Source organism: Melanerpes formicivorus, unplaced genomic scaffold (genome assembly GCF_026170545.1).
Source record: "Melanerpes formicivorus ecotype bairdi unplaced genomic scaffold, bMelFor1.0.p_v2 SCAF_48, whole genome shotgun sequence".
Taxonomy (NCBI): domain Eukaryota; kingdom Metazoa; phylum Chordata; class Aves; order Piciformes; family Picidae; genus Melanerpes; species Melanerpes formicivorus.
The window spans coordinates 3,369,188-3,395,175 of NW_027142400.1; the positions used below are offsets into that span (position 1 = coordinate 3,369,188).

Genomic DNA, 25,988 nt, shown 5'->3' on the forward strand with positions numbered 1-25,988 from the left:
GGCGGTTATTGGGTGGCGACGCTGCCAGTCTCTTGGGATAGTGTAGCGGTGGCCAGGTTTGAGGGGGAAGATGTCGGGTTGCGAGGCCCGTGATGCCAAGAAGCTGGTGCGCTCCCCCAGCGGGCTGCGCATGGTGCCCGAGCACCGCTCTGCCCGCAGCCCCTTCGGCTTGGACGAGCCGCCCTGGGTGCCTGACAAGGAGGTATCGGTAGTGGGCGGGGCGCGGCGCCGCGCTTCCTTTCCCCGGGGGAGCTTTTCTTCCCCGGGTTGCGCGCCCCAGCGGCTTCCCGGTACCCGCTCGGTCCGCGCCGCCTCGGAGGCTACTGTACCCCCGCTGGCCGGCACACGCCGCGACCGGTCCGAGGTGCCGGGAACAGAGCGTTTGCGATTTCTCTTCTTCCTCTTTCTTGTGGGGCTTGGCTTCCTGGCGCCTGTCTCCCATCGCCGTCCCCGCCGGTCGAGGCACGGCGGTGGTGGTGGGCGGCTGCGGGACCCTTTTTAGCTCAGGGGGTGCCGGGTGCCGCAGGGTCGGCGTTAGTCGCCGCTTCGGGGGCTCACCCGCTTGTCGAGCCCGCCCGGTGCTGCGGAGCGTCCGCCAGGCTGGCTTGGCTCGGCTCCCCTCGCCTCATGGCAGTGGTGGGGATCGCCGGGTTGCGATTTTTCAGTTGTAAACTAAGTTTTTTTGTTTCGCTTAGATCAATAGACTGAAAAGGGTGGGAACGTCACGTGTTCTGCAGGGACGTGTGGCCCTGTCACCAAAATTAGCGTGGAGCTTAATGAGTTAAAAGTGTAGCGAGCTATGCAGCGTTAATAGTGAAGCATTCCCTTTAAATACTTATAAAGGCAACCCTGAAGACCACGTTGATTTAAAAAAAACAAAAAAGTCAGTACAAAGTATTACAGCAATAAAGCTGAGTTAGAACAGCCCCTCGCAGTGTGGATCTTTACAGAGTTAAGTATTGAATAGCTTAGGCTGATTCAGTCAACTTTACTTTCAAATACTTTTCAAGTAAATGATGTCGTATTAGATTTCATGTAATATGCATTATTTATTTACGGTCCCTACAGCTAGATGCCAATACAACTTAGAATCAATTGTTTATTTATTGCCAGCTTTCTGTGGTGTGACTGCATGCCAGTGCATTTAAATGTGTCTGGAATGGAGATTTATTTTAGGTGAGCCAGTATGAATTTAAGCAGGGAGTCATTAAACAAAGCTGTTCTTTGCCAGATACTTACGTGGTTGGTCTGTTTTGTATGGGAACACTATGTCCTCCTTGGTTAGGAACGAGGAAGAAAATTTCCCCCCTACCTTGTATCTCTTCAGGCAAAGTTCTGTGTAAAAGTAGTAATTCTGGAACTCGGTCTGCCTGCAAGGCTTCTGCAACACAGACTAACCGCTACTGTCACAAGGTGTATGGTCAGTTACTGGTTTTGTCCAAAATGACAGCCCTTTATTGGAAAGTGACTCTTTAAACAAGTAATCTGTTAAAGTATCTTATGAGAGTTTTCTCAAGTTACTCTCTTTCATATTTAGGGCATTTTTATTTAGTTATTTTTTTAAAATAACCCTCCTTGTCGTCAGTGGCAGCTGGCTATCTGTCTTTTATGAAGTGTGAATAAGACAAAATTTTCTGTGACTGGAGCTGAGAGTCATTGAAAATAATGTTGCTTGGCTCTTGGGACTCTCACCCAGCTGTCACTGTAGATAGTGTGGTGCACTGGGTGTGTTGCAGATGGGGTGTGTGAGCTCGTAGCAAAGTCTGAGCAGTTGTGCAAGTTGTTTACCCTTTGTGCTGTATGGGTCTGCTTTTGCTGCATTGGTGACTTGCTATGCCCTGTGTTCATGGACCTGGACCACCTGGAAACCTGATTCATGACATCACTGTCATTGGATATAATTTACATAACAGTTAAATGGAAATTAGTTCTTTTCCCCCTGACCTTCTGAAATGTGTTTTTATATTTCAGTAGTCCTTAATTATAGGAGACTGGTTTTGTTAAAAAAAACCAAACAAACAAAACCCAAGGTACATCTGACTCATTCCAGTACTGTAATTCAGCTGAAGATTGTTTTGGCAGTTTATTTATACTATATTTGTAGATGTACCTAAAATATACAGATTTAATTCTTAAATATCAGTCTGACCTGTGTTCTGAAGGTCTATATTACAATTGTACATCAGGTATTTATTCTCCCTAAAATTCAACTTTCCCCTGTAGCCTTTTATTCCATAGGCTGGTGGTGTTGATTTGTAACTGAACGTTGCCTTTTGATCAGACCGGGCGGTATTTGATATGGAGAGGAAGTGTGTAACAGGCAAAGGTTTTGAATGCATTTGCAATCTTGAAATGGAGCTTAAAATGTTGGTCACTTCACGTGCCTTGTGTAACCCTGAATTTTTTTGTTAATCATCATCAGAGCTTAATGATGTTCCTACTAAGGAAATCTTGGACTAGAAAGTAAGTAAAATTTGTATGTTTGAGTGCAGAAGTGACCAAACCTTGTGACTCCCAGCTGTGTACCAGATCTTTATGTGGCTGAGGAACTCTGTGTGCCTCAGAGCTGGGATGTGCAAGAGGAGCTTACAGATGTGGTGACAGTGATTCCCTGGGGCTTCTGCATCCCTGTGGGAGGGAACAGCTTCGGGTAGCTGGGTCCTCTGACTGCTCAGGCTTTGAGAGTTGGCACTAGTTGAGACAGGGCTGCTACACTCAAACTGCTTGCAAATTGTGCATCTTGCCACGCCAGAAAGCATTGTAAACTCAGCCTGCTGTGTGTTTGCATTGTGGTGGTTTCCACTCTGGCATCAACTGTTTTGGTCCCATGGTTATGAGGTGCGATTTGACAAGTTTGTGAACTTTCACATCTGCAGAAGTTCACTGTGTTAACAAGCTCAACCAGGTATATATGCCTTGCATCATGTCTTGAATCATTTTGTAATTGTATATGCAAATAAAGCATATGAAGTATAACTATAGCTTCCTGTCCACCCGTAGTATTTTCATCTCTGGCTGAATCCACAGTAATATGTAAATTTGTTACCACACTTCAGCAAAGGTGTGAGAAGTTCCACTCTATTGGTAGTGAACAAGCTCTCAGTATTTTAGAATTAATAAGAAGGTTCAACATCTGCTTAGATGTTCTTCCATTTTCCTCTTGCTATATGAAGCAATCTGATAGCACAGTGGCGTGTTGATTGTGTGTGAAATGAATGTACTTGTGATGTGCATTTTTATTTCATCTCTTATCCATATATTTTTGTTTCCACTTGACCAAAACACCAGTTTTGCACTATTGTTAAAAAAGTCTGCATCTTGAAACCATGAAAAATAACTCTGGAACCATCATGCTGCCTTCTCTATAAATGTGATTAAAAACCCCTTCAAGCAGAAAAGGGTAATTCAGTACTCTTCTCTCTCTGTCAGCATATGGGTCAATAGGAAGAATTCACCTTTCAAGATGCTCTTCAGCAGAGATCTCTTCCCAGGCAAAGTAGAAGTTGATGTTACACAAATGGGTTCACTTAATTCCGCTTACTTAAAGCATCCAGCCTACTTGTGTAAGAACACTTTTGTAGGAAAATCCCTTTCTCAGATGCCTGGTACCATTTGACTTGTGGTTTATTTATGACTGCTTTATATGGCAGGCAGTGTTACCATGATAGGTCTGGAACTAAGAAATACTTTCTACAGAGCTTGTATTAAATAAGAGGATGGACAACTTTGTTCTTTCCTGAAAAGCAGCTTGTATGTTTAACATAACATTGTGTATGAAATCTGTTTAGGACAGTATTTAGAAGAGCAGATTCTCCCCAGCCCATCCCGCCCCTCCGCCCCTCTAGTTTTTGTGGCTTGTGCTTTCTAATTTCTGACAAAAAACCCCTCACTTCTGCATTAAGAAAATTAGTTGACTCCTGGTAAATTCATACTATAGCAGATTTCTTGCCAGGTTCAGCTCCTAGACAAACTAGTAGGCTACATGTCTCAAAAATGAAAACATTAAATCCAGGTCAGTGTAGATTAAGATGTGATGTTAGCTGTAGAGTACTACTTGATAGAGAGGAAACCTGGGAATGCTGAAGTTGTCTTATGCTGAAGGTTGTTCATCAGTGAATGTTAGAATGAGCTTTTCTACAGCCATTGTGAGAAAAGGTGGCTGGATGCATTAATTCAGTGTTACTGGAAACAATAAAGGAACACCTCCAGTTCTCTTGTGTGGGGTTTAGAAACACACAGCTGATAGTAGCAAAAGCTGCAAGTAGCTATGTTCTGTTTGTAAACCTTCTGTTTAGACATCAGAATGCTTCATATGAACTACTGAAAATTATTACCAATCTTCTGCTTCATAAGAATGTGAAAAGTTTCTAGAGAATTTTTACTTTAGCTGCTGCCATATTTTTGTGGCTATAGTTGTTCAACTTATGACGGTGACTGAGTATCTGCTGAAGGAATAGTCCCTGAAACAGATGACAAAAGCTGTTGAAACCTGAAGAAATCTATAGGGTTAAGTATTGAAATGTGTTAATTAAAGGCGAACAGAGATTACTCTGTGCTTAGCAAATAGCACCTGCTAATCTTAGGGCATGGGTTTAAGGTGCTGTAGTCTTTTAAGGTGAGATAGTCTGGCTTGAGGAGTTTAGGTTTCTAGAGCTGTAAAACTGACTACAGGTTCTAATCATGTTGTTCTGATTTGGATGTTGGGCATAATTTTGCATTAACTTTTGTAAATAAATCTAGCAATAATTGCATTATGAACCTTGAAGAGTGTATTTTGATATGGTGGATTAAAACATAGCATCTTGGTGAAAAATCCAGCTCTTTGGTATAGGACTTTCTATACAGGAAAATTTTAATTATCTAACAATCACTGATTGCTGCTGGGAGTTCAGAATATCAAAACTCTTACCCCTTAAAGTCTATGTAGTTGCAAGAGTGAAACTTCTTCAGTTTCTTAATAGCACTTTTTTGTTTTGTTGTGTTGAGAAGCGTGGGTGTGAGCTTGTTTTAGGCAAGAGGTATTTCAGGACATGACATTTTGTAGCTGGAATAAAAATGATGTCGTAGTTAATGTTCTTCCAAGCCACTATCACGTAGCATGTTTCAAAAACGTCTAAGTATTGAGAGCACTGAAATATGTAAACAAGGCTTCAGAGACTGAGCAGAGCATTACAGTGTAGTATGGTAAGGATGACAATTTAGGTATGTAGACGACTCTGGAATATGTGACTGTCTGGATAGCCAAACATAATTAAGTGTGATAAGTACTCCTGAAATGTAGTTTTGACTGCTGGCAGGGTGCACTTTTCCTTAGGGAAATGAGTTTAGCAGCTTTTTTTGTCCTGCAAATGGGGATGATGTTACTTTACTACATCAGTACTAAATGAAAGCTATCCATGGTTAAAAGGGGAATGGTGGAAATTTGTTAGGTGTGCTTCTTTTTAGAAATTAATGTAAAGTACAACATAAAGCTCAGTCTCTGTATATAGTAGTAGGATTAAAGGTTTAGATATCTTGTAAGTTAATCTTAATTTGTCCTGTTTTCTAGTGCCCAAGATGTATGCAGTGTGATACAAAATTTGACTTCATAACAAGAAAGGTAAGATAAATCAATGAGATATAAATCATTAACTGTTGCCATATCCTAATACAAATAATTGATTTAAAAATGTTGATGAATTCAGTAGATTAGCATGCGAGTCTGATGCAACCTGAAGCAGTTTTTCTTTCTTTTTTGAGGAAAGGTCCTTTTTATTTTAATTCTCTTTGCAATTCTTCCTGTTGCTCAATGTGTAATACAATACCTTCAGTCATGGAGTGTATTTTCTCCTAGTTCTTGTTTTACCATTTAGTTGAATGGGTTAAGAGCATGCTGGTTGATTGGCTTGAGTGTTTTGCTTAAGAAACACTAATTCATTAGGATGCTATGTTTTGCTTCTGTTAGCTTTGGGAATTAAATGGAGGTAACCCTGGGAAATAGGCACTCTGGAGAATTTTGCATAATTGGAAGGAAAGCCTAATGATGCCCAAAACTGCAGCGTACCAGTTCCTTATATCAAGCTGTTCAAACTTGCTTTGAGCTACAGATCAGTTCTTGCTTACCTGGGAATACTTGTTCTGACACAAGAACTTGCATCAGGAAGACCTGCTGGGGCTGTCACACCCTGATAGTGATATGGAGCCAAGCGACTTGTTACAGATTCAGTAGCTGTGAAACACATTGCACTACCAGTTCTGATTTCACAAGTTCATTAGATCTGTACTATACCAGCTGACAAAAGATGAAGATTCTTGTCTTTCTCCATGGAAAAAACTTATCTTCAAGTTTTAAGGTAGAGGAATAGGATCTCCAGTTGAAGTTTCCTAAGATCATTCTGTGGAAATAGGAAGGGACCTAGAAACTACCCATGTTTTTATTGACAGTAAGGTGAAAGACTTACTGGAGAAACCCTTTCAGTGTCTTGTCTGGTCTCCTTTAGAAGCATGCTCACAGAGCGCCACTGAAGGCTTGTAGTGCTGTTGATACTACACTCAGTCCTTAGTGTTCAGAGATTTCTACCATTCCAGAGTTAAATTTCCTTTGCCTGTCCCTCAGCTTGTGTGTTTCACACCCGAGAAACTGTTCTGTTTCTTGGGAAGGAGGAGAGTTAACACAGTTACTATTGTGGAATAATTTTATAAAGTTCCCTTTGTAAATAAACAGAGTGTTCTCTCGTGCTTAGCATCACTGCCGAAGATGTGGGAAGTGTTTCTGTGACAAGTGCTGCAGTAAAAAAGTGCCTCTGCCTCGCATGTGCTTTGTGGACCCTGTGCGCCAGTGTGCTGAGTGTGCCCTCATCTCTCAGAAAGAAACAGAGTTCTACGACAAACAGCTTAAAGTGCTCATGAATGGTAAGGACTGGATGTGTGAGTGGCTTGAGCTCATTTGTATTTATTCCAGGGCTGACTTAAACAAATGTAATCACCAACAGGAGTAATGCTTCTTGTCAAAAAATGCTTCTTGTCTCCTTTAAATACTGGTTAATTGTTCTATTTCTTAATGCCAGTTAGTAATCTGCGTTATCAGTTTACTTAGAGGGAACTTTTTGCTTTCTTGTTTGCAAAGAGTGAGTTAATTAAAGACAAAATAATTTCTAACACCTCTGAGAACAGGCCTGTGCAATTTGTTTATTCTTAAAATAATGCATCTTTTACCCATATTCCTGTCACATTAAGTAAGGATGCAAAATGCTTTACAATAGAGAATATTTTAATATTTTCTACCAAGAGAAAATGCTTGTTTCAAACCTCATCTGTGAGCTTTGATCTTGACTATGGCCTACAGCTATGGTTTACAGAAGATTGTCATGAGTTCTCAATTTTGCATAGCATTAAAGCTACATGCAAGATAGCAGTTTGGCTTCACTTACATTAAGAAAGCTGAGTCTTCAGTTTTAAAATATTCTGTGATTGTTCAGTGCCTTTTGATGGGCTCTCAGCATGATGCTCATGTGTATGACAGGTAAGCCAAACCATCTCTGATTAGTGTGAATGTTCCTAGGGGATTCTAGGTTCAAAAAGGATTATGCACCCCTGTAACCCACAAATCATTCTCCACTCTGCAGTTGAGGGTGTAGATGAGTTTTTAAATAATGTATTTTTAACTGAAGGCTTTTTGTAAAGTTTGTTATGCAGTGCAGTTAAAATCTGAAGTTGTTCCTGATTTACTGTAGAGCTGCAGATCTTGGTCAGAGAGATGGTGGTTGTGTCCTGTGCTGCTTTGATGCTGTTGTCTTTGTCTCATTCTAGCAGCAGTCTGGGGATCTGTGCAGAGAGGCCAGTGGGACTCTGTGAAGTTGTGAAGCAGGCTGTGTGGTTCAGATCATGTAGATGGATTACAGACTCTCTGGCAGGGCTGTACACTGCTCTTTTTTTCATTTCCCAGACCAGCAGTATTTGGATTAGGTAATACAGGGAGCGTGAGGCAGGGAGGAAATGAAGTGGTTAGGCGTGTAGTCTGCTTTAAGTTATGAATCACTTCACTAGCTAAGATGACTTTCCCAATGTCAAAGGGACTGTTTTGTGCAGGAAGAAACATAACACGAAGACTGAAGTTCATTGACCTCAGAGTAAGACACAGCTAGCCTACAGTAATGAAAAAGAGGTATCTTTACTGTTCAGTAAGCATAGAGCTCAAAGTCACATTGTGCTGCTAAGAGTCTTCTGACCAACATTTTTTGAATACTGAAACAGTAGTTTGTATAATGGTGACAAGATTGGGTCTTTAACAGCCTGGTTTTGCCATCTTCAGATCTGTTCTCAGTTTTAAGATTTGTCTTAGATATCATCTGTATTTCTACAACATGGGAGAGAAATTACATAGCAGTTGTGAAAGGTCCTGTGATTCAGAACATGATAATTAAAGATCAGCTTTTTATAGTCAAGTGTTCTGATGTTAATCAGTTTTACATTTCAATTAGTTCCTTAATTCACCTAACCTAGGTATAGTTAAGTAAAACTTAGCTACCCTTTTTGATACCTCATTTTTCCTTCCTAAGTGTTGCATTGGAATACTAAACCATTTCTTTCCAGGTGCTACATTCTTTGTGACTCTGGGAACATCTGGTAAATCTGAGCTCATGGTTTGTCGACTTTCCAACAATCAGAGGTGAGAAAGATGGATAGAAATGGCTCTTGTAAACTATATTATGCTTGCAGCTATATTATCTAATACCCACTGCAAGAGTAACATGCTGTGAGGATACTGGGGAGTGTAATCACACTGCAAGGATAGATACAACATTATCGAAGTAAGTTTGAATTCACTGGCAGTGTAGGTCAGAATGCACTGGAACAGTGGAACTCCACTCATGGCTAATGCCTCTCAGTGCCTTCGGAATATTGTGGCTTTGCCAGCTGATAGGGGGATCATAGGAAGAAGGAGCAGATTAAAATCTGTAACCCCTGAAAAAAGCATGTTTCAGTATGACTCTCAACCCTGCAGCATATCGTTTAACATTGTAGCCAAAGCATTACTTTGGTCATCCCTACCGTGTTGTTGGAGAGAACAATTTAGACTCTGTGTTCTTCAGAACTTCTGAAGAATGCTTTTAATAGTTTGAAAGGGTCTCCTGGAAAAATGAACTACAGGGGCTTGTGGTTGTTAGGGTTTGTTGGTTTGTGGTTTTGTTGTGCTGTTTTTTTGTTTATTTGGGGTTTTTTGTTTTTTCCCTTTAAGTGGAGAACTTCAGTGAAAAGTAATTTTTCCTGCTTGCTTTCTCTCTGCTTCTACCCCAACGACTATATAAACAGCGAGTTGCTGAGACAGTATGCTTAATTTTTTTCCCTTTGAACTTGGTGTTGTAGGAAAAAAAATAATTGAAGTTTTTCTTCTGTTATGTAGATACCTGGTTTTGGATGGAGACAGCCACTATGAAATTGAAATTATACAGATTTCAACTGTTCAGATACTCACTGAAGGATTTACTCCTGGAGGTAAATTTTTCATTTGAATAGAAATTAACTATTAAGAAAAAACACATGAAGTTGTAATTATTGTTTGAGCTAGACAGTGTATTTCTGTGTTACTGGTAACTTAGATGTAACTATGTAGTTACATCTGCTCTCAGAATAGAGTGCAGTGTGTGAAGAAACCCTGTCCATATGCCTGCTGGGATTTTGGGAAAGATGTAAGAACTGAAAAATTGCCTTACAGCTATAAAATGGGAGAGAATCTCAATACATCTGAGTAAAGGTGGTCATTGTTCTGATCCTTTCTCTTGGCTAAATATCTATTGATGAAAAGCTCATAGGAAGGTCTTTGGTGGCTTCCAGTCCAGGATTCAGCTGTGATTTCTCTTCTACTGGTACCAACAACTTGGAGGACAGTGAAAGAGAAACTATGGGGAGAAAATAAATTCTTGAACTATGCTTTCTTAATTTAATTCAAGATGAAGGGGTGTCCAAATGAAACCGGTAACATCTGAATCAGAGCAGCTGCTTACTGCCTCATCTCTCACCAGATTTTAGAGTATTTCAGGATGAACTTGAGTATGATTTCACTGAAATGAGAACAAACAAGGTCAGGAATTTTAATAATTGTTCTGTCACCACCTCTCTCACTGCTGGAATTTTCTAATCAGCCAGCCTGTCTGTGCAATATTCAGGCAGTACAGCATGTTAATTCTAATAAACTTACCTTGGTATTCAAATCAACCAGACGTGTTGCTGAGTTACTTAATGCTCCTGTAGTTCCTTGTTCACTACTTTTCTGACTGCTTATCTTTTTGCCTGCCTGCCTTCCATCCTGATGGTAGAAAAAGATATTCACACTTACACCAGCCTTCTGGAGAGCCAGCATATTACTGAAGGTATCACCAGTTTGAGCATGACTCACCTTAGCATGTTGTCATGGCCCCTTCCCATCTTCCTGTGCTGTTGTTCTGCTTGATCTATAGCTGTTCAACTTATGTTCAAATTGACATGTGTCTGTTTATTCCCACCTATTTAATAAACTGAGAATGAATGTTTTGTACTTTCTGGAGGAGAACTAAAACATTCAAAGCCTTTTTTTAGACCACATGTGCTTATTACCCATGCTGGAAGAGACAAGATGAGAAATGCTATCTTTAATGGAGTACACGATTACTTCAACAGAGGTGTGCTGAATTGTGTACACCAGAAATGAGTAATATGCTTCTTGTCCTCTCCATTAAGGCTTTGCACTGAATAAATAAAACTTAATTGATGGCTTGTGTTTACATATCTTTAAAAGAAATACGACTTTTTGTTGTGTAAGGCATGTTCTGCCTGAGTCAGTAATGTCCTGGAATGCCAGGCCTGGGCAAACCGGTCAGGGCTGTAGATGTTTGATTTCCACTGGTTTAAGTAGTTCTTTTATCTGTTAATATGACCAGATAGACGCAGGGGAGCAAGTGATGAAGCTGCATTTTAGTTTATCCTATATAATAAACACTGCTTGTGGGGTTTTCCTGAAATTGCTTAGACTGAGATTGTTTTGTTTCGTTTCTTGGATATTGCAGTAATGGCCTCCAGGAGCCCTATCATACAGATGCTTTTAAAAAGAACTTTGCCATTAGGCACTCTGTGTGTGGTGGTGCTGGACTGGGGCTCAGCCTGAGCTCTGCTGCTTCAGGAAATGATGCCAATGAAGCGTGGTATCAGAAGCATTTGTTTAATTTCTGTATCATTGTGCTGGTTTATTTTAGTCTCAATGCAGCTAAAGGAAAAGAGATACAAACATCTTGAAATCACGCTCTTGTCAGAGCAATGTCCTTTGGAGTGGACTTCCTTCAGGAAGTAAATGCTGTTGCCAATCACTGTCTAGTCTTGTGTAAGACTCTTTCCCCACCTTTGCCAGGTTTGGAGGAACTCTTCTCTTCTGTGCCAGACTTTGTGTCACTGTATTTGGACAGTACTCACTCAGTTTACAAACTTCAGGCTACAGTAGGAAACTATGGCACCTAGTTAAAAAATAATGGTAATACTGAAACCTAGCTAGTGGCTTCATTTGATAACTTCTACAAGCTCTGCCTCAGTGATTGCCAGAGTCTGCACATTTCCATTGCTGGCTATAATCGTGACCACCTCTGGTGCAGCAGCTGTTAGTCCACCTGCAGTTGATAGTGCTTTGAATTAAGTGATGAGATGGTGTTCTTCAAACATGCTTATTAGTGAGAAGTTGTGTTACTTAGTTGGTAAACCCTGTTGTTGTTAAAGATTTTGTTTCTTTTTTCAGGAGGTAACACTCGTGCCATAGGTATGGTTCTGCAGTACAAAGTACCAGGATCAGAAGAGCTCATGCAGATGAAATTTACAGCTGGTGAAGATCTCAGCTCTAACAAGAAGCTGTCAGCAAGTTGGTTGGCAGCTATGCATAAGGTAAGCAAAGGAGGCATAAGTTAGGAATGAGGAAAATCTTTACATGGGTGCTTAACAGCACTGAAGAGTATGCAGTGTTGTGAGTCTTGTTTTCTTATTAAGGATTTTAGGGCCTTGTTGTGAAGAAAACAGAAGCTCTGGGTGGTTGTTATCAATGTCACTTTAGCTTTATGCTCAGTTATCTGAAGAAGATAAACTACAAAGGGTTTCCCAAGGTCTTACCTGTATAGTTAGGTGGAAAGAAGTAGGAATTACAGACTTTCAAGTTCCTTAGGTTTTTGCTACTCACTGGAGAAGGTGAATATACTTTTGCACCTAAACTATTATTTTCACTTCCTTGTGAAGGTTCAAAGTTGATTTTTTTGAAAGCAGGAACAGAGGTGGGGTAGGATCATGTAGAACACTGTTCCATCTTTTGTTGCTAGACACTGTAAGACTAATCAAACTGAAGTTTTGTAAGTCAATTACAGGAGACAAAACCCAAACCCACTCCAACTAGTTAATCTGATCAATTGATAATTTGAACTGTAATTTATAAGCTGTCTGCAAATGCAAGCATGTGGCTGTTTGCTTCTGTGTCACGTTACTAAGCTCCCCAGCCATCTCTAACCCCAGCATTTAGCTCAGTGTTCAGCACAGTGCGTGCCACCTTGGTACTGGCCTTTAGCACTTCCTTACACCTGTTGTAATTCATCCTTCATAAGCCATTCAACTCCTACAACTGGCATTTTGTGGATAAGCTGAACACCATCCCTCCACTGACCAGTGTTTAGCTCAGTTTTGAATAACTGGTCAGTGTACTGAGACTCCAGAGGTCCTTGTTAACAGCATGTAAAAGGACTTGCACCTATAAAGTGCACATCTGTTTCATTTGCAGGGGGCTGGTTGACATTACAGTTTGAGGCAAGCAGAACACCTCACCAAAACTCTGCAGGGAGGAGGCAGAAGGGGTAGGAGGAGTATAGAACAGAGTAAAATGGTTATTATGGAATATCATAATGGCATATGTTTAGACAGATGAACAAAATATCAGAAATACTACTTCCAGCTTTTTCCAAGGCAGTTTTGATCACAAATGGTCATTTCTGAAGAAGAAGAAACAAATACAAGTTGATCTGAAATCTTCAGTAACCTCAGGTTCTGCATTTAAAGTAACCCAAAACAGTCTCAAAACAAGTGCCTAGCTGTTATTAAATGCTGTAGTCAAAAGAACAATAGAGGACGACTTTAAAGGCTTGCATTGAAAAGGAGTTTTAGAGAGATATGAAGGAGATGAGGTGGCCACAAGTGGAATTTCAGGTAACACAGTGACACTTTGCCTTCCCGATAGGCAACGAAACTTCTTTACGAGTCCCGGGACCAGTGAGAACTGTTGGCCACTTGAGGGAAGACACCATCCTCCATGGACCTGCCTCTCACTTGTGAATTTGAGAGCTGTTAACATTTGCTGTTCTTGACCCTTCCTCATTCCAGCATGGTTCAGCCTGTAAGAACTGGCAAATGCAATGTGAGTGTTTTTCTGAACCATGAGTATTCACTATAGTGTGCAATATGTATACAATTAATGCTTTAAACAGCCTCACCTTTTAAGACTTTGTATATTTTGTTAAGCCTGTATTGGCACTTAATATGAAAGTGACCTGCACTACAGCTAATGTACAGCACAACTTTTATAGTAACAATTCTATATATACTGTTTGCTACAAAAAGCAAACAAATGTCTGTCTCTTCTACAGAGAATAGCTTTTGGGTATAGATCTCAGGTTTTTCCTTCTATCCAAATGTTTAAGATCAATGTACAATAAAAATCTGCCTTAGATATGATTTTATAGAAATCACTTAGGGTTTTTTAAAACATTTCATTTTACACATCTAAATATTTCACCAAATACCACCAAACTGGATTTACATGACCTTGAAACTTAACTTCTGTAATAAATAAGCTTCCAAAATAATTTAGTTTCGTATTTTCTTTTTGGTAATTAGCTTTTGTTAACCTAACTGTAGTACTGTCTGAAACTGTACACAATTTAATGTACAAATATGAATAAATTAACTCACTTATTTAAAAAAACCTGAGGTGACACTCAATTTCACACTATATAACCTCTTTAATCATGACTAATGTGGTCTCTCCTCTCTGAATTAAATCTGACTTTTTTTAAACAGCCTAATTTTAGTTTTAAGTGTGATAATTGGTTCAACTCTTGGGATGAATCCTCTGGCTGCACATGCTGAGCCAAGTGTCCTGCCCTCTGTCTTATGCTGAACACAGGAGGCTCAGCAGTGAGCTTGAGAGCTTTTCTAGACAAGTACTAATTTGTCACAGTTAGAATACTGGTGTAAGAAGGTTCTAAAATGGTGTGGTGAGTAATTTCCTGTGCAGTTGGTGAAGCAACAAGGAAGCATCAGTTACCAGAGAACACAGCAAGCTAGAATTAGTCTGTTCAGGTAGACTGTGATGAAAGGCAAACCCACTGTGGCCACCTGTATAAAAATAGTGGAGAATGCAGCCATGCCTTAGCAGTACTTTATTGTGCACATTTACATGTTCTCTGAATTAGTGTATCATAGGCTCTTAAAATCATCACATTCATGTAGCAAATTCTTCAACAATAATACCCTTTCACTTTTCACCACAATATATACAGTTAATGCTAACCTGTGGTAAAAGCAAGTTACAGCACTGCAGAAATGGATATATAAATTATACACAGAACTTGTACATGAAGAATTAATCAAATTGCATACTGTTACGTGGGAGAAAGTTACAAGAAATATGGCTAAAACTTAAAATGGGAAATTCAAAATATACTTCTGGTATATAAAATCATGTACAATTAAAATTCCAGTGAAGTGCCTTTTTTTTTTCCTTGAAACTACAATGTAGTGGAATTGGTTATTGCATAACTTGCCTTGGCAACAGATGGAGGCTGCCAAGAACCACAGAAACTGTCCTCAAATAAGCTATAGCCTTTCTTCAATCCTTCTCTGAACCTTTTTTCTTTCTTTTCCTTGACCTAGCATCTCCACAACCCTCCTCCTACTTCAGTCCTTCATATTTTCTTTTAGAGTGACTCGGGCAGACTTCAGATTACACAGTATAACCCTTACCAAACTCTTACCCTTTTCAACTATTGCACTTTCATCCATGCAGACATACAAATCCCTTAAGCTGCTGCAAGTTCAGTACTGTTTTGTCCAGAAAGGACAAGCTCAGGTGGTTAGCAGGGGAACCTTTATGTGAGCAGAGGTAACACTGGTGCTGTAGGCTGAATAATGAGAAAATAAAACACCAAGTGAAATACTGTGTAGGGGTTTTGAGAAGTGTACAAATGTTTTGTTGTTTCTCTAGCTTGATGCTAAACGCAAATAGTACTAGATGCTAGACTATGTAAAGCTTTTGTTGGAGTTGCCTAGGCTAGGATTTAAGTGTATAGTATGTTATCACTTAAAATCCTGGCCTTCATCAAGCTTTGGTGACTACTTAATTATGCATATAATAAGTGAAGATCCTAGAACCCAAGGAGTTATCAGTAATGAGAATGTAATGTTCACTGGTATCAAATAAAATGTCCAAAATCCTGATGTGGGACAGTTACTGTGGGGTTAGAACAAACTGGACAGCGTATCTCCACTCTTCAAATGACACCTCTGAACATTTAACACAAGAAAGCTCCTACCATGGAACTTCAACTTAAAACACTGCTTTAGATGATAGTTGGTGCAACACTGTTGGTAGTGGAGGTATCGCTCTCATCAGTGGTGGGTCACATAAAAACGATCCTCATTTACAAACTGCAGATCTTGAAAACCGTGGATGCTGTCCATTTAACAAGAGAAAGCACCATTAAAACTAAACAGCATAGTTTTATTTCTCTGTGTGAAATGATCAAAAACGATGGCTCCAGTGTATGTTTCCAGTTACCAGCACAGTATTGCACTGTTGTACAACTGACTTCAAGCAAGGGTTCGCTGTCTAGGTTTTATTCGTGGATATAACTGTAAAACCAGAAAAAAATGTTAGGTTTTGCATGGCTGATAAACCAAGTTAATTATAAATCAATTCAATTATAACCAAGGGGTGCTTATGAACAAGGAAGGGGTGATGAAGTGTTTTGAGGGTTGAGGTTTTTGCAAGTCACAGCATGCTCTTGGGTAACTTCTGGAAAAACTAACCCAGAAGCAATAGGAGGCCAATGGCTAACTTATTCCTGCAAACAACAGCTAAACTACTACTGTGAAAAGGACCTGCTTCAGTCAGCTGAAGATCCTAGATTAGACCAAAGAATTCTTTTATGTGAGTACAAGAATTCCCTGTCAAGCCCAAGAGAGATTATTTCCTGCTCTGTAAGGTTTTGTTATGCAGTTTGTCATCTTCATTTCTCCACTTGGTAGCCCAACATTCCTGGTCTCTCGTGACAGCAGTGTTTGGTTTGACTGAGAGCAGCACCAATGACTTGCCTACAATTGTTATCTTCAAGGCTCTTCCTGTTTTATATTTGTACATATCTGTATGTTCTATATCTTGTGACAGGTATTAAGAAAAACTTGTTGAAGACCTTCCTGGGCCAAAGCTTTGAGCTGCCTAACAGGGTCACTGCATTTACATAGGTGCCCTGTATTTTAGGCAACAGAGGGGAAAAAATCCTAAAAGATTAAGCTATATTAAATATATTAACTTGTTAAACAAAAAACAGTGCTGCTCTCCTATGCATAGCCTCTCCTTTTTGTTGACATGATGCAGAGAGAAAAAGGAGAATCTGCTCTGGACTATTTTATAGCACTGCTTCCAGACGATGCACAGAGGTATTCTTACCAAAGATCCATCTTGTTGCTACTTTGGGAAGGAGTGAAAAATAGAAGGTAAAGTAAATCAGAACTTACCCCAAGAAGATTTTTAGGCACGTAGCCTTCTTTGTCGTTGAGGCGGGCCCACCACCATTCTGTTTCATTGTCATCCTTGCGTCTTAGAATAGTAATGGCATCACCCTCATGGAATGACAACTCATCATTATTCTGGGCTTCATAATCCCACAGAGCATACACCACACCTTTATTCATCACACCCAACTTCTCCTGCACTCCTGTTTAACAACAAATAAAGAACACAATAGATGGTAAAATACTGTATTTTTCCCTCTCAGGCATTATAGTATTGACACTGGTCCCAAATATTGTTCTCTTACTAATGAAATTTCACTAACACTTTTCAGTACTTCCATGATGAAATGCTTTTAGAAATTTAACTGCATGATAAAACCCAATTTTACAGAATATTTTAAACCACTATAGAGCATAAGGATTTTATTATATATGCACTACAAACTTTACAATCTTGTACTCAAATGAGGATAAAAGTAGTTTTACAAATGTTTGAGCAAAGCAGCTTTATAGAACTGCTGTGTATGTGTTACAGGAGGGCTCCTTATACAGTAGCACTTGAGGCTTTTGCAGATCAGAGTGTCAGGTATACAGAGCCTTAATAAAGCTTATATCCTCTGATGTAAAGCACAAATATGTCCATGAAAGTACTTTTCTTGCAAAATGTCTTTTAGTAATGAAATACAGTCTGCGAGTTAATTATGTTTCTTCATGGGATCTGCTAGAAATGTGGACATCTGGAGGTTGGAGTATCTCTCTCAAGATACTTGACAATCACTGTTACTATCAAAACTTCACCATGGAAGCATTTCCTTGAGATTAAGCCAATTAAAACTTTAAAAATCTGTAACATTAGGAGGAGCCTGTGAAGTAACTCAGAGGACAGAAGGACTATGAGCAGCATAATAATGCAAAGACTATTCTGTTCTTAGCATTTTGAAAGACCATGTATGTGATGAACAGTATTGTCAAGCCTGGGGCCTAAGCATACGTTTCATGCTGATCAGAAAAACAAAAAGGGATGAATTTTACAAAATCTAGAGAAGTTTGTAAAGCAGCATCACAGCTTACCATACAAGAACTGGGAACACTGGATATAACCTTCTTCCATCTCTTCACACTTGTCTGCAGCAGTTTCTATATCACTTATAGTTGAAGCAAAAATAGCTGCCCCAGATTCCACCAGTAGTTTACACAGATGAACACTATTGCAAGAAGCAGCACAATGCAAGGGTGTCCTGAAATAGAGCAAAAATATACACATGAAAAAAAATCTTCTATGTATTTCAACTATTTTGTCTGGCAGTATAGAGCTCAGCCTGTCTGTTTTAAAAGGAAATTGCTTTTTATGATTATAGTATATGTATGCATCATGTAAAACCTGTCAAGCAACTGGAGCAGATTTCAGGATTTACTTGACTTCAGTAAAGCCAAACTCTATGAAATACATGTTAGCAAAAATGTCAATTTTTGTAGCTTACAAAGCTGCTGGGCATAAAAGGATATTATTTTCTATTTGTATTTGAAATGTAAAACAAAGGTGAGAGTGAAACAGATAAGCATAGTGGGGTTTCACATCCCCTTTAGGTGCTTCAGAAGTGCTACAACTATCCATAAGGCTAGATCCTTCAAGAACACAAAAATCTGGTAGGTTATATGAAGATGAAACTTAAATTAACCTATCTCTGTTATTTGATATTTACAGTTTAATTATTTCAGCCCCTGAACAAGAAATGCAACTATACCACTAAGTAAAAGTGAAATGTTGTATGCTTTACAATTTAAGCATTCTTGCACATGAGTTGAGCACAGTGCAACCTTGCATTTGAGTCTGTCAGCACCTAGAGACTGAAAAGTGCTCATTTGCTGGGGATAAAGGGGAGAGAAATTACTCCCAAAACAGGTCTTGACTGAATTTTGAATGTGCATCAAAATGGTGTTTGTCTCACATGCTGAGTTTAAAATCTTGATACTTACCACCCGTCGCTATCTGCTGCATTTACATTTACACCAAAATCAAGCAGGAACTTCACAATGTGGTGATGACCTGCACACACTGCATTATGCAAAGGTGTAATTCCTTCATCATTTGGTTTACTGGGATCATCAACCTATTGAAAACATAAATTAGTTCAGCATTTTTTATCCCCCCTAAACTTTTAAATAGCTTGCTGTTGTTTAGAAGCTCACCTCATATATGATTCGTTGTACAAGATCAAATTCTCCCTCCAAAGAAGCATCAAGGAGAAGGGCCAGTGGATTGAACTTTACTCTCAAACCATGGCCTGTTCTTTCTGAGTTTGGTTTCTTCAAGTTGGTACGTTTTGTCTGAGGAGAGATGAAGGTTGGAAGGCATAATTTCAGGCTGCATAAGAATTACATGTTTCAGCAACTTTTTAACTAGATTAGGAATCCCATTTTCCTTAAATGGTAATAGAACTATGCAAATGTTCCTATTACAAAGTCTCTAAATAAAATGCTCGGAATCCTACATCTTAGTTTAAAAATGAAAAAAGCATCCCAATAAAATTTAGAAGATTCTAATTAAAGACAGTGAGTACAACGAATGAAGTACTTAAGTGAACGGTCTTTGAGCATCAATATCTTCATTGTATCTAATATGAGCTGAATTGTTTCTGGTGGATTGTCTGAGACACTCCAAAATTTTGCTTAAACTAGAAAGCATGATGCAGTTAAGCCTGAATGTCACTCTAAGAGTGCCTTGAATTAGCAAAAGTATTTGCTCTAGGTCAGTACTGACAAGTTACACATTGTGCTGTGGGAAAGAAAAGCACAGAACATGACGCTATTTGTGTCCCATTTTAGCTGGTGTTACCAGAAGCAGCATTCTCAAGATGTGAAACACTTAAATGCATTTTGAGAGTAGTTGGAACATTCACATGTGTCCCTGTCACTTTCCAGAAAAAAATAAGTAAAATAAAGCTTGTATAAGAATGCTTTTGGTCTCTACCAGTGTAAGATCAATTTTAATTTGTGCTCCTGTTTAGTATGGCTATTTCGGTTTGGAAAATAAACCTCTTGCAGTATGAGCAGCATCTGTAGCTAGCATACGCCATTCTCGCAGAAGTATCCTGGCCCACTTGTGCTCATGGAAAATGCACAAGAGGCCTTCTGTACACGGCAGTCAAATTGGAAGAGAAACACAAGGTCCCTACATGAATCAGAGTGGAGATAACTCTTTTAAACCAATGTTAAAGTGAGTCATATTGACAACAAAGAATAAAGTTCAACTTCCTCCCTTTCAATTTTCCATATGTAGGTTTCAGTAATGACAAGTACGTAGAAGATTTTGGTGCAGCTGAAGGAGGGAGTTAGAAAGCAATTCAAATTGTGTGACAAGCGTACTAAATAAACATTTCTGCTGAAACAAGTCAGCTGTGTTGCCGCTGCTGTTAGCCCTGGTCTTGCATCTCTGTGCTGAGGGGAACAGGGCTATGCTTGTCCAGAACAGTTACTTCAGGTTGCTTTCGAATTAAAAAGCTTCCTATAGGCATAGCTCACCCTTAGTTCCATACAAACAGACACCTTTGTAGGCCTGACGAAATGAAAAACATATTTTTAATGGAATTTCAGACTCCATAATTCTTTAAGAATGTATCCCTAAAAAAGTTCTAAAGTACATATGCAACTTCCTGTTGCCTGTAAGGATATTTTCCTTGTTGAACAGCTACAGTAGCTTAGGCTAATCCATTAGTTCTTGAAGCCCCTCTGGTTTTCATTTAGTATCATGAAACTTGAGGCACAAACATAACATTTAACAGAAGCTTACAACCTTCCGGCTAATTCCGTAGTTCACAAAAATGTCTTTTTGCTTTGTTACTTACTGGAGGAAGTGGAGGAGGGACAGCAGGTGGCAGAGGAGTGTCATCTTCTACTGGAGAACTGGGAGAATTGACTTCAGGCGTGGGACTGGGTGACTGTTCAGTTGAAGGAACTATAGCAGGATTGTTGTTGTTATCTTCAGTTGTCTCAGATGTTTGATTTGTTGTTTCAGTGCTTATCAGTTCCTCAGTAGCAGGAGAAGGTAATTCATTATCATTAGCATCTGACGAAGGGGGTGGCTCATCAGGAAGAGGAACCGTAGGTTGCACAGAAATAGGTTCTTCAATATTGCCATTAGTACTAGTGTTACCATTATCAACATCTGCTAAGATGCCTATGAAGTCCTGTGGATTGCTTGGCTGATAAAAGGGAGCACTTTCTATTCCTCCAGCAAGCGTATTGAAGCGCTGATACAATAATTTTTGTATATTTGGTCCACTTGGGCCTTCTGGTTCAGTGATAGAACTACGCTTCTTTAATGGCCTAGGGGCATTGGCCAATTTTCTTCTCAGAGCTTCAAGGTCAGCATCACTTTGATATCGTAGGGGTGAATGCACAATAGGTGTGAGTTTAGTAGGACTGAGAGGACGAGGAATGTTTTCCACATTGCTGTTTTCACTGGGTGGTGGAGCATTTTCCAGCTCTTGATCTTTTTCAGAGACCTCAGTCTGAGGCTCAGATTGTGGCTGTGAGGAAGTCTGGGCAGGCAAAGAACCATGAAGGAACGGCAAGGGTGAGGGAGAAGTTGAACCAGATTGTAGTACAGGTTTTCCATAAACTGAGGAACAGAAAGATGGAAAACAGTGAAGAACTGTTCTAAAATTACACAATATATTTGCAAAAACCCCACATATGTCTCTGTTGCTACTTGTGTGACAGTAACACAGGAAGAAAAAAAGAAAAATTGTATTGGAGCCTGGCAAAACAAAAGAAATACTTACCTGTTGGTGATGCTGCTGCTTACAAGATTCAGAATGTTTTTCCTCTTTCATGAGGAAAGAGCAAGAGGAGAAAAAACTCTCTAGATACTAGTTTTTCAAATTGTTTCTGAAAGTACTGGTATTCAGACTGTATTGTTCTAATTGCATCTCATTTTAAAAAAAAAGGTAACAATGTATGCTTATTTATCACCCCCAAAAGATACCATTATGTATCATTTATCATTATGATACAGAAAAAGGTATCATTTTTCTGACACTGCTGCATACATAAAAATATTTTTGCTTTTCTCACAGATTTAGACAAGTTTTTCAAACTGATACAGAAAGTAAACTAAGATCCATAAGTAGATCTTAACAACCTATTTCAAAAGGAAAGAATAAAACATATTCTACCTGCTTTTACTGATTTATTTAAGGTATTATATACAGCCTGTTGATAGTTCTTCGGTGGTGTTGCTTGCTGAAGATACATTGAGTAGATGGAACTGGAGTTCACTGTCTGTGGCCCTTTTCTGGGAGACTGAGGTCTTGATCCCTTATCAGCTAGAAAAGGTCTGATTGCCACAGTTAAAGGGAGTTCCGGCCTGCCGTCTCCTCCAGGAAACAAGGGGGGACCAGACGGCTGATAGGTAGGGCTGGGAGGTACAGAAATTCTCTGCTGAATCTGCTGCGAAGAGCTGGGCTGATGAACGTTGCTTGGTGGTGGAAGTGGGACAGGTCTTTGCCGATTTGTTATACTGGTGCTGGGTCTGGGTAGGCTGCCATCCTTCCTCCTTTCTAGAGAATTTGTAGAGCCTGTTCCTAAGGGTACGGGGCTGGGATACGTCCCATAGTTTTGAGGCAACTGCTTGCTTACACCAGGAACTGTTGGTGGCACCTTCCCCAGCTCAAGTCCCTATGTAAGAATAATGAAGTGTGTATACCATTAGTTAAGTAAAATACTTGTGAGAATATTCCTCATTCAGCAAAACATACTAATCATCTCATGTGACAGCAAAGGAGCCTATTAGTGCTCCTTAATCACTAGGTATGATTGTGCCTGAATTTTTCACAAGACATGATCATATATTAGGCAGAGACCACTGTTTAAAGGCATCTTCAGATACAACACGTTAATATGAATCCAAAGCTATCTGCATACTTTCAAAGCCTGAATAACTTGTTCTAGGTTCTGAATCTCAGTATCTAGTTGATAATGTATTTGATAACGTACAGTGTGATAACAGAGTTTACCAACACTATTTACAGACAAGGTTCTTATTCTTTAAAGATTACAGTCTTAAATCATAAAGTATGAGAACACCACCAGTGGGTCCAAGGATGGATTTAATGACTTGTTTTTGATGAGATTTTTCAGTGCACTGGAAAAGTGATAAACCACACTAAGGGATGAAAAAGTAATGAAGATTTGAATTATAAGAATCAGAAGGTGGGGAAATGATTAGGAGATGCAAAGGGAGAGAAAAGAGGGGAGCAGATACATAGAAGAACAGGAAGTTAGGAATACAAACTACTGAAGTTGAAATAAAAAATTGTAATGTGACAAAACCAGGAAGTAACAGGAGGAACACAAATAGCAGCAGAGAAACTGAATGTGAAGAACTGAATGGAGCTCTGCTACAAAAGTCAAAAGGTCATAATTTCAGCAAAACATCTATAAATACATCACAGATTAAACCCACCAGCTTATCAGTGCTTCCTAGCACTGAAGTTGGCAAAGGCTGGCTGGATATAGTTCCTTGTTTTAAAGCAGTATCCATGCTTGATTCTTTCCAGTCTGCGTTGGAGATGTGAGGGGGTTTCACCACAGGGGCTGAACTCTGTTTAAGTATTGGCCAATTTCCATCATTAGCTTTAAAACAGACAAAAATACCATGTTTAAGATAAGCCACATCACCACTCTAAACAAGCAAAACAACATATGAAACAGAACAGCTTAGATTCCAACAGGATTAATTTGATTCTAGAAATAGATAAATCACTACCAATGGTAGATTCAGAAATCAATGTTGAAAGCCCAAGCACCACATAGAATAATGGCAGTCATTACTCTCTGACATTCAAATCATATTGAAAATTTTTACAGAAAAAAAGATGGTTACAATTTTGATTTGAGCATTGCATATTCTACTATTAGAAGGCAAACGTTCAGAACAAAAGTCCTTACGGAAACACTTCATCAACATATTTCTTTTGGTACTGTGAAGAGACACTGTCTGTTAAGTCTGTGTAAGCTCTGAGTAGACTAACTCGAAATCTAAGGTATGGTTACCAGCATTCACTTATAACAGGATGTAAAAACTCATTTCAACAATGAGGTGGAACAAGAGCATACATTCCTTTGCTGGAAGTGGTGGATAACTTACCTTTTGTTTTTCTTCAACATACTCACCTGATTAGAATTGCCCCAGAGATTTAATGAAATTTATAAAGTCAGCTGACAGCTTCAGCTCTCAATGTCTAGATGTAAGTCATGGGCTTTTATCTTCATCATATGCAAAAAATTATGTCCAGCTGCACATAAACTGAGGCAGCAAATTTGTAACGAAGTACTAGATGTATTGATACGTTACTTTATTAACTGCATATGACTATTTAGTTTCTGTCCTCCAAGTGAAAAGAGAGTTTAAATACCTTGATAATGAGATCTGCTTTATAGTAGCTAAATAGATCCCCAGGTAAGATCCTAAGGCTTTGATTTGCCTTTAAACATTAAACCTCAGGTTTCTCTTACTCTAGGGAGAGCAGAGATCATTTCTCCTTCCCTGCTACCATAATTATCTTAGTGAAGCACTCAGGATCAGTGAGGATGACATGTAGCACATAACTAACTCTTTTACAAGATAACAACTAAAATGGAGATGGGGGGTGTGTGTATGAAGACTCCTGGACCCCAAAGTAAGACAACATTAAATGAAAATCAGGTATTTAATGGCCAAGTTTACTTTACTTCTTTCAGTTTTAAGCCCTTAGAAAACAGAATCTGCAAGGCTACTTCTAGAATTCTTTGCCATCCTCTATCTAGCAGAGCAGATAGATAGTCCAAGAAGCAGCAGTATGGAAGCATTCTAATTACAGTCAGTTGAACATGACCGATCTATATATAAAAGCACTGTCATCTTTGTTAAGTATCCTTTTTCTTACCTATGGAAATGACAACCTGGAGATTTCTCTAGAATTACCACCCAGTGTTTTCATTATATGAGTGCAAATTCACTCTATTAGCTCATAAACCTATTTATAAGCTTGTTAGAATAATACCAGTTTTAAGTGAGAAAAAAGTTATACCTCTGCAGTTAAGCTACCACAGTAATTACTTTTTCATTTTATGTGCAGACCATTCCTTAATATTAACCTTTCAAATTCAGATAAACTGTGTTCGAATTCTGAGAGATAATTAATTACTTTGGAGTGAGATTTTTTTTTTTTTTGCTGGTTGCTCATTTAAACAATTTTAACACTTGCATGTTTTTGCACTGAGAATATAGTACAAAGTCCAGAAATCACTTTTCACACTTGCAAACTGCAGGAAGTAATGAGGCTTGGTTTTAGTACTGGCAACAGCCAAGAACTGCACAAGGGGTTTTTTGTTTGGTTTTGTTCTTAATCCTCTGGTTATCAAGGGCAAGACTAAGAGAGATGGCTGTCTGAATACTTTGACCCTAAATAATGGCAAATTTTCCAAGTACCCATTGAAATAACGTGCAATGTACAGAATACAGAGGATGTTCCATAACTCCAGTAAGGTTATATATAGTTTAGTAAAACTTTTGTTCTGAAGATCGTTAAAGGTGTTACAACTGATTTGTGTGAAACATGAAAGCATTTTTGCCATAAGCTTAGCTATTAAGAAAGCACTTAGAGGAAAAACAGCCCAAATCCCAAAGAATTTAATTATCTTACCTGCAGACACAAGCCCACTGTCTTCTATTGGAAAGACAGTTATGCAAACGTTTTTTGTAATCCTTTGAATTCCAATTATTAGCACATTCATCCCCAGATTCTGAGACGACAAACTGGAAGTAAATTCAGACTCTCTCTCCTCTAAGTTCTCGGTTTCATTCTACTTACATAAACATCAGAATGTAACTGTTCTCACCTTCCTGGCCTTCCTATTACAACCTGGCAGACTTGCCAACTACCATGTGTTTTTTATGAGTGCACTTCTCACGTACTCCCACAACCCAAGCTGAATCTCAAGCACTTAACTAAGGGACTGTTGCAATCTCTAACTGCAGTGTATGGTGCCAGAGCCTGCGCAATATGTGCCAAGAGGAGGCAGCCAAACAGTGCCTTCTGCTATCTTTGGTTAGACTGAACAGGTCCCAGACACTCTTGCCCATCTGATGGGAACACCCTTCTGACAAGCCCTCACTAGCTCCTGCTCTCAGTCACCCCACTTCAGTCAAATGGTTTCGTTTTCTCTTACAAATGTACCCT

At 39.2% G+C, this 25,988-nt stretch overlaps 2 protein-coding genes across 8 annotated transcripts in view; one reads left to right on the top strand and one right to left on the bottom strand.

Moving 5' to 3' along the window:
• The first annotated feature begins 1 nt into the window (after window position 1).
• On the top strand, window positions 2–14,298 carry ZFYVE21 (zinc finger FYVE-type containing 21). Of its 2 annotated transcripts, XM_068160246.1 has the most exons (8): window positions 2–202; window positions 5,549–5,599; window positions 6,723–6,891; window positions 8,572–8,647; window positions 9,383–9,474; window positions 10,296–10,349; window positions 11,738–11,880; window positions 13,211–14,298. In XM_068160246.1, exons 1-8 carry the CDS (start codon window positions 71–73, stop codon window positions 13,244–13,246), a joined length of 753 nt encoding a protein of 250 aa, XP_068016347.1. In that variant the 5' UTR covers window positions 2–70; the 3' UTR covers window positions 13,247–14,298. The 2 variants fall into 2 exon arrangements, with proteins under 2 accessions (XP_068016347.1, XP_068016348.1); XM_068160247.1 differs by lacking the exon at window positions 10,296–10,349.
• A 98-nt stretch (window positions 14,299–14,396) lies between these two features.
• The window catches only part of PPP1R13B (protein phosphatase 1 regulatory subunit 13B), a 70,705-nt gene continuing 59,113 nt past the window's right edge, over window positions 14,397–25,988 (bottom strand). For all 6 annotated transcript variants that reach the window (XM_068160223.1, XM_068160222.1, XM_068160225.1 and 3 more), the window contains 8 exons: window positions 23,231–23,400; window positions 21,942–22,443; window positions 20,610–21,385; window positions 18,955–19,092; window positions 18,742–18,875; window positions 17,836–18,002; window positions 16,768–16,967; window positions 14,397–15,882 (listed from right to left, as the gene is read on the bottom strand). In XM_068160223.1, the coding sequence (XP_068016324.1) occupies window positions 15,841–15,882; window positions 16,768–16,967; window positions 17,836–18,002; window positions 18,742–18,875; window positions 18,955–19,092; window positions 20,610–21,385; window positions 21,942–22,443; window positions 23,231–23,400 (2,129 nt within the window). In that variant the 3' untranslated portion in view covers window positions 14,397–15,840. The remainder of the gene's footprint in view (window positions 15,883–16,767; window positions 16,968–17,835; window positions 18,003–18,741; window positions 18,876–18,954; window positions 19,093–20,609; window positions 21,386–21,941; window positions 22,444–23,230; window positions 23,401–25,988) is intronic.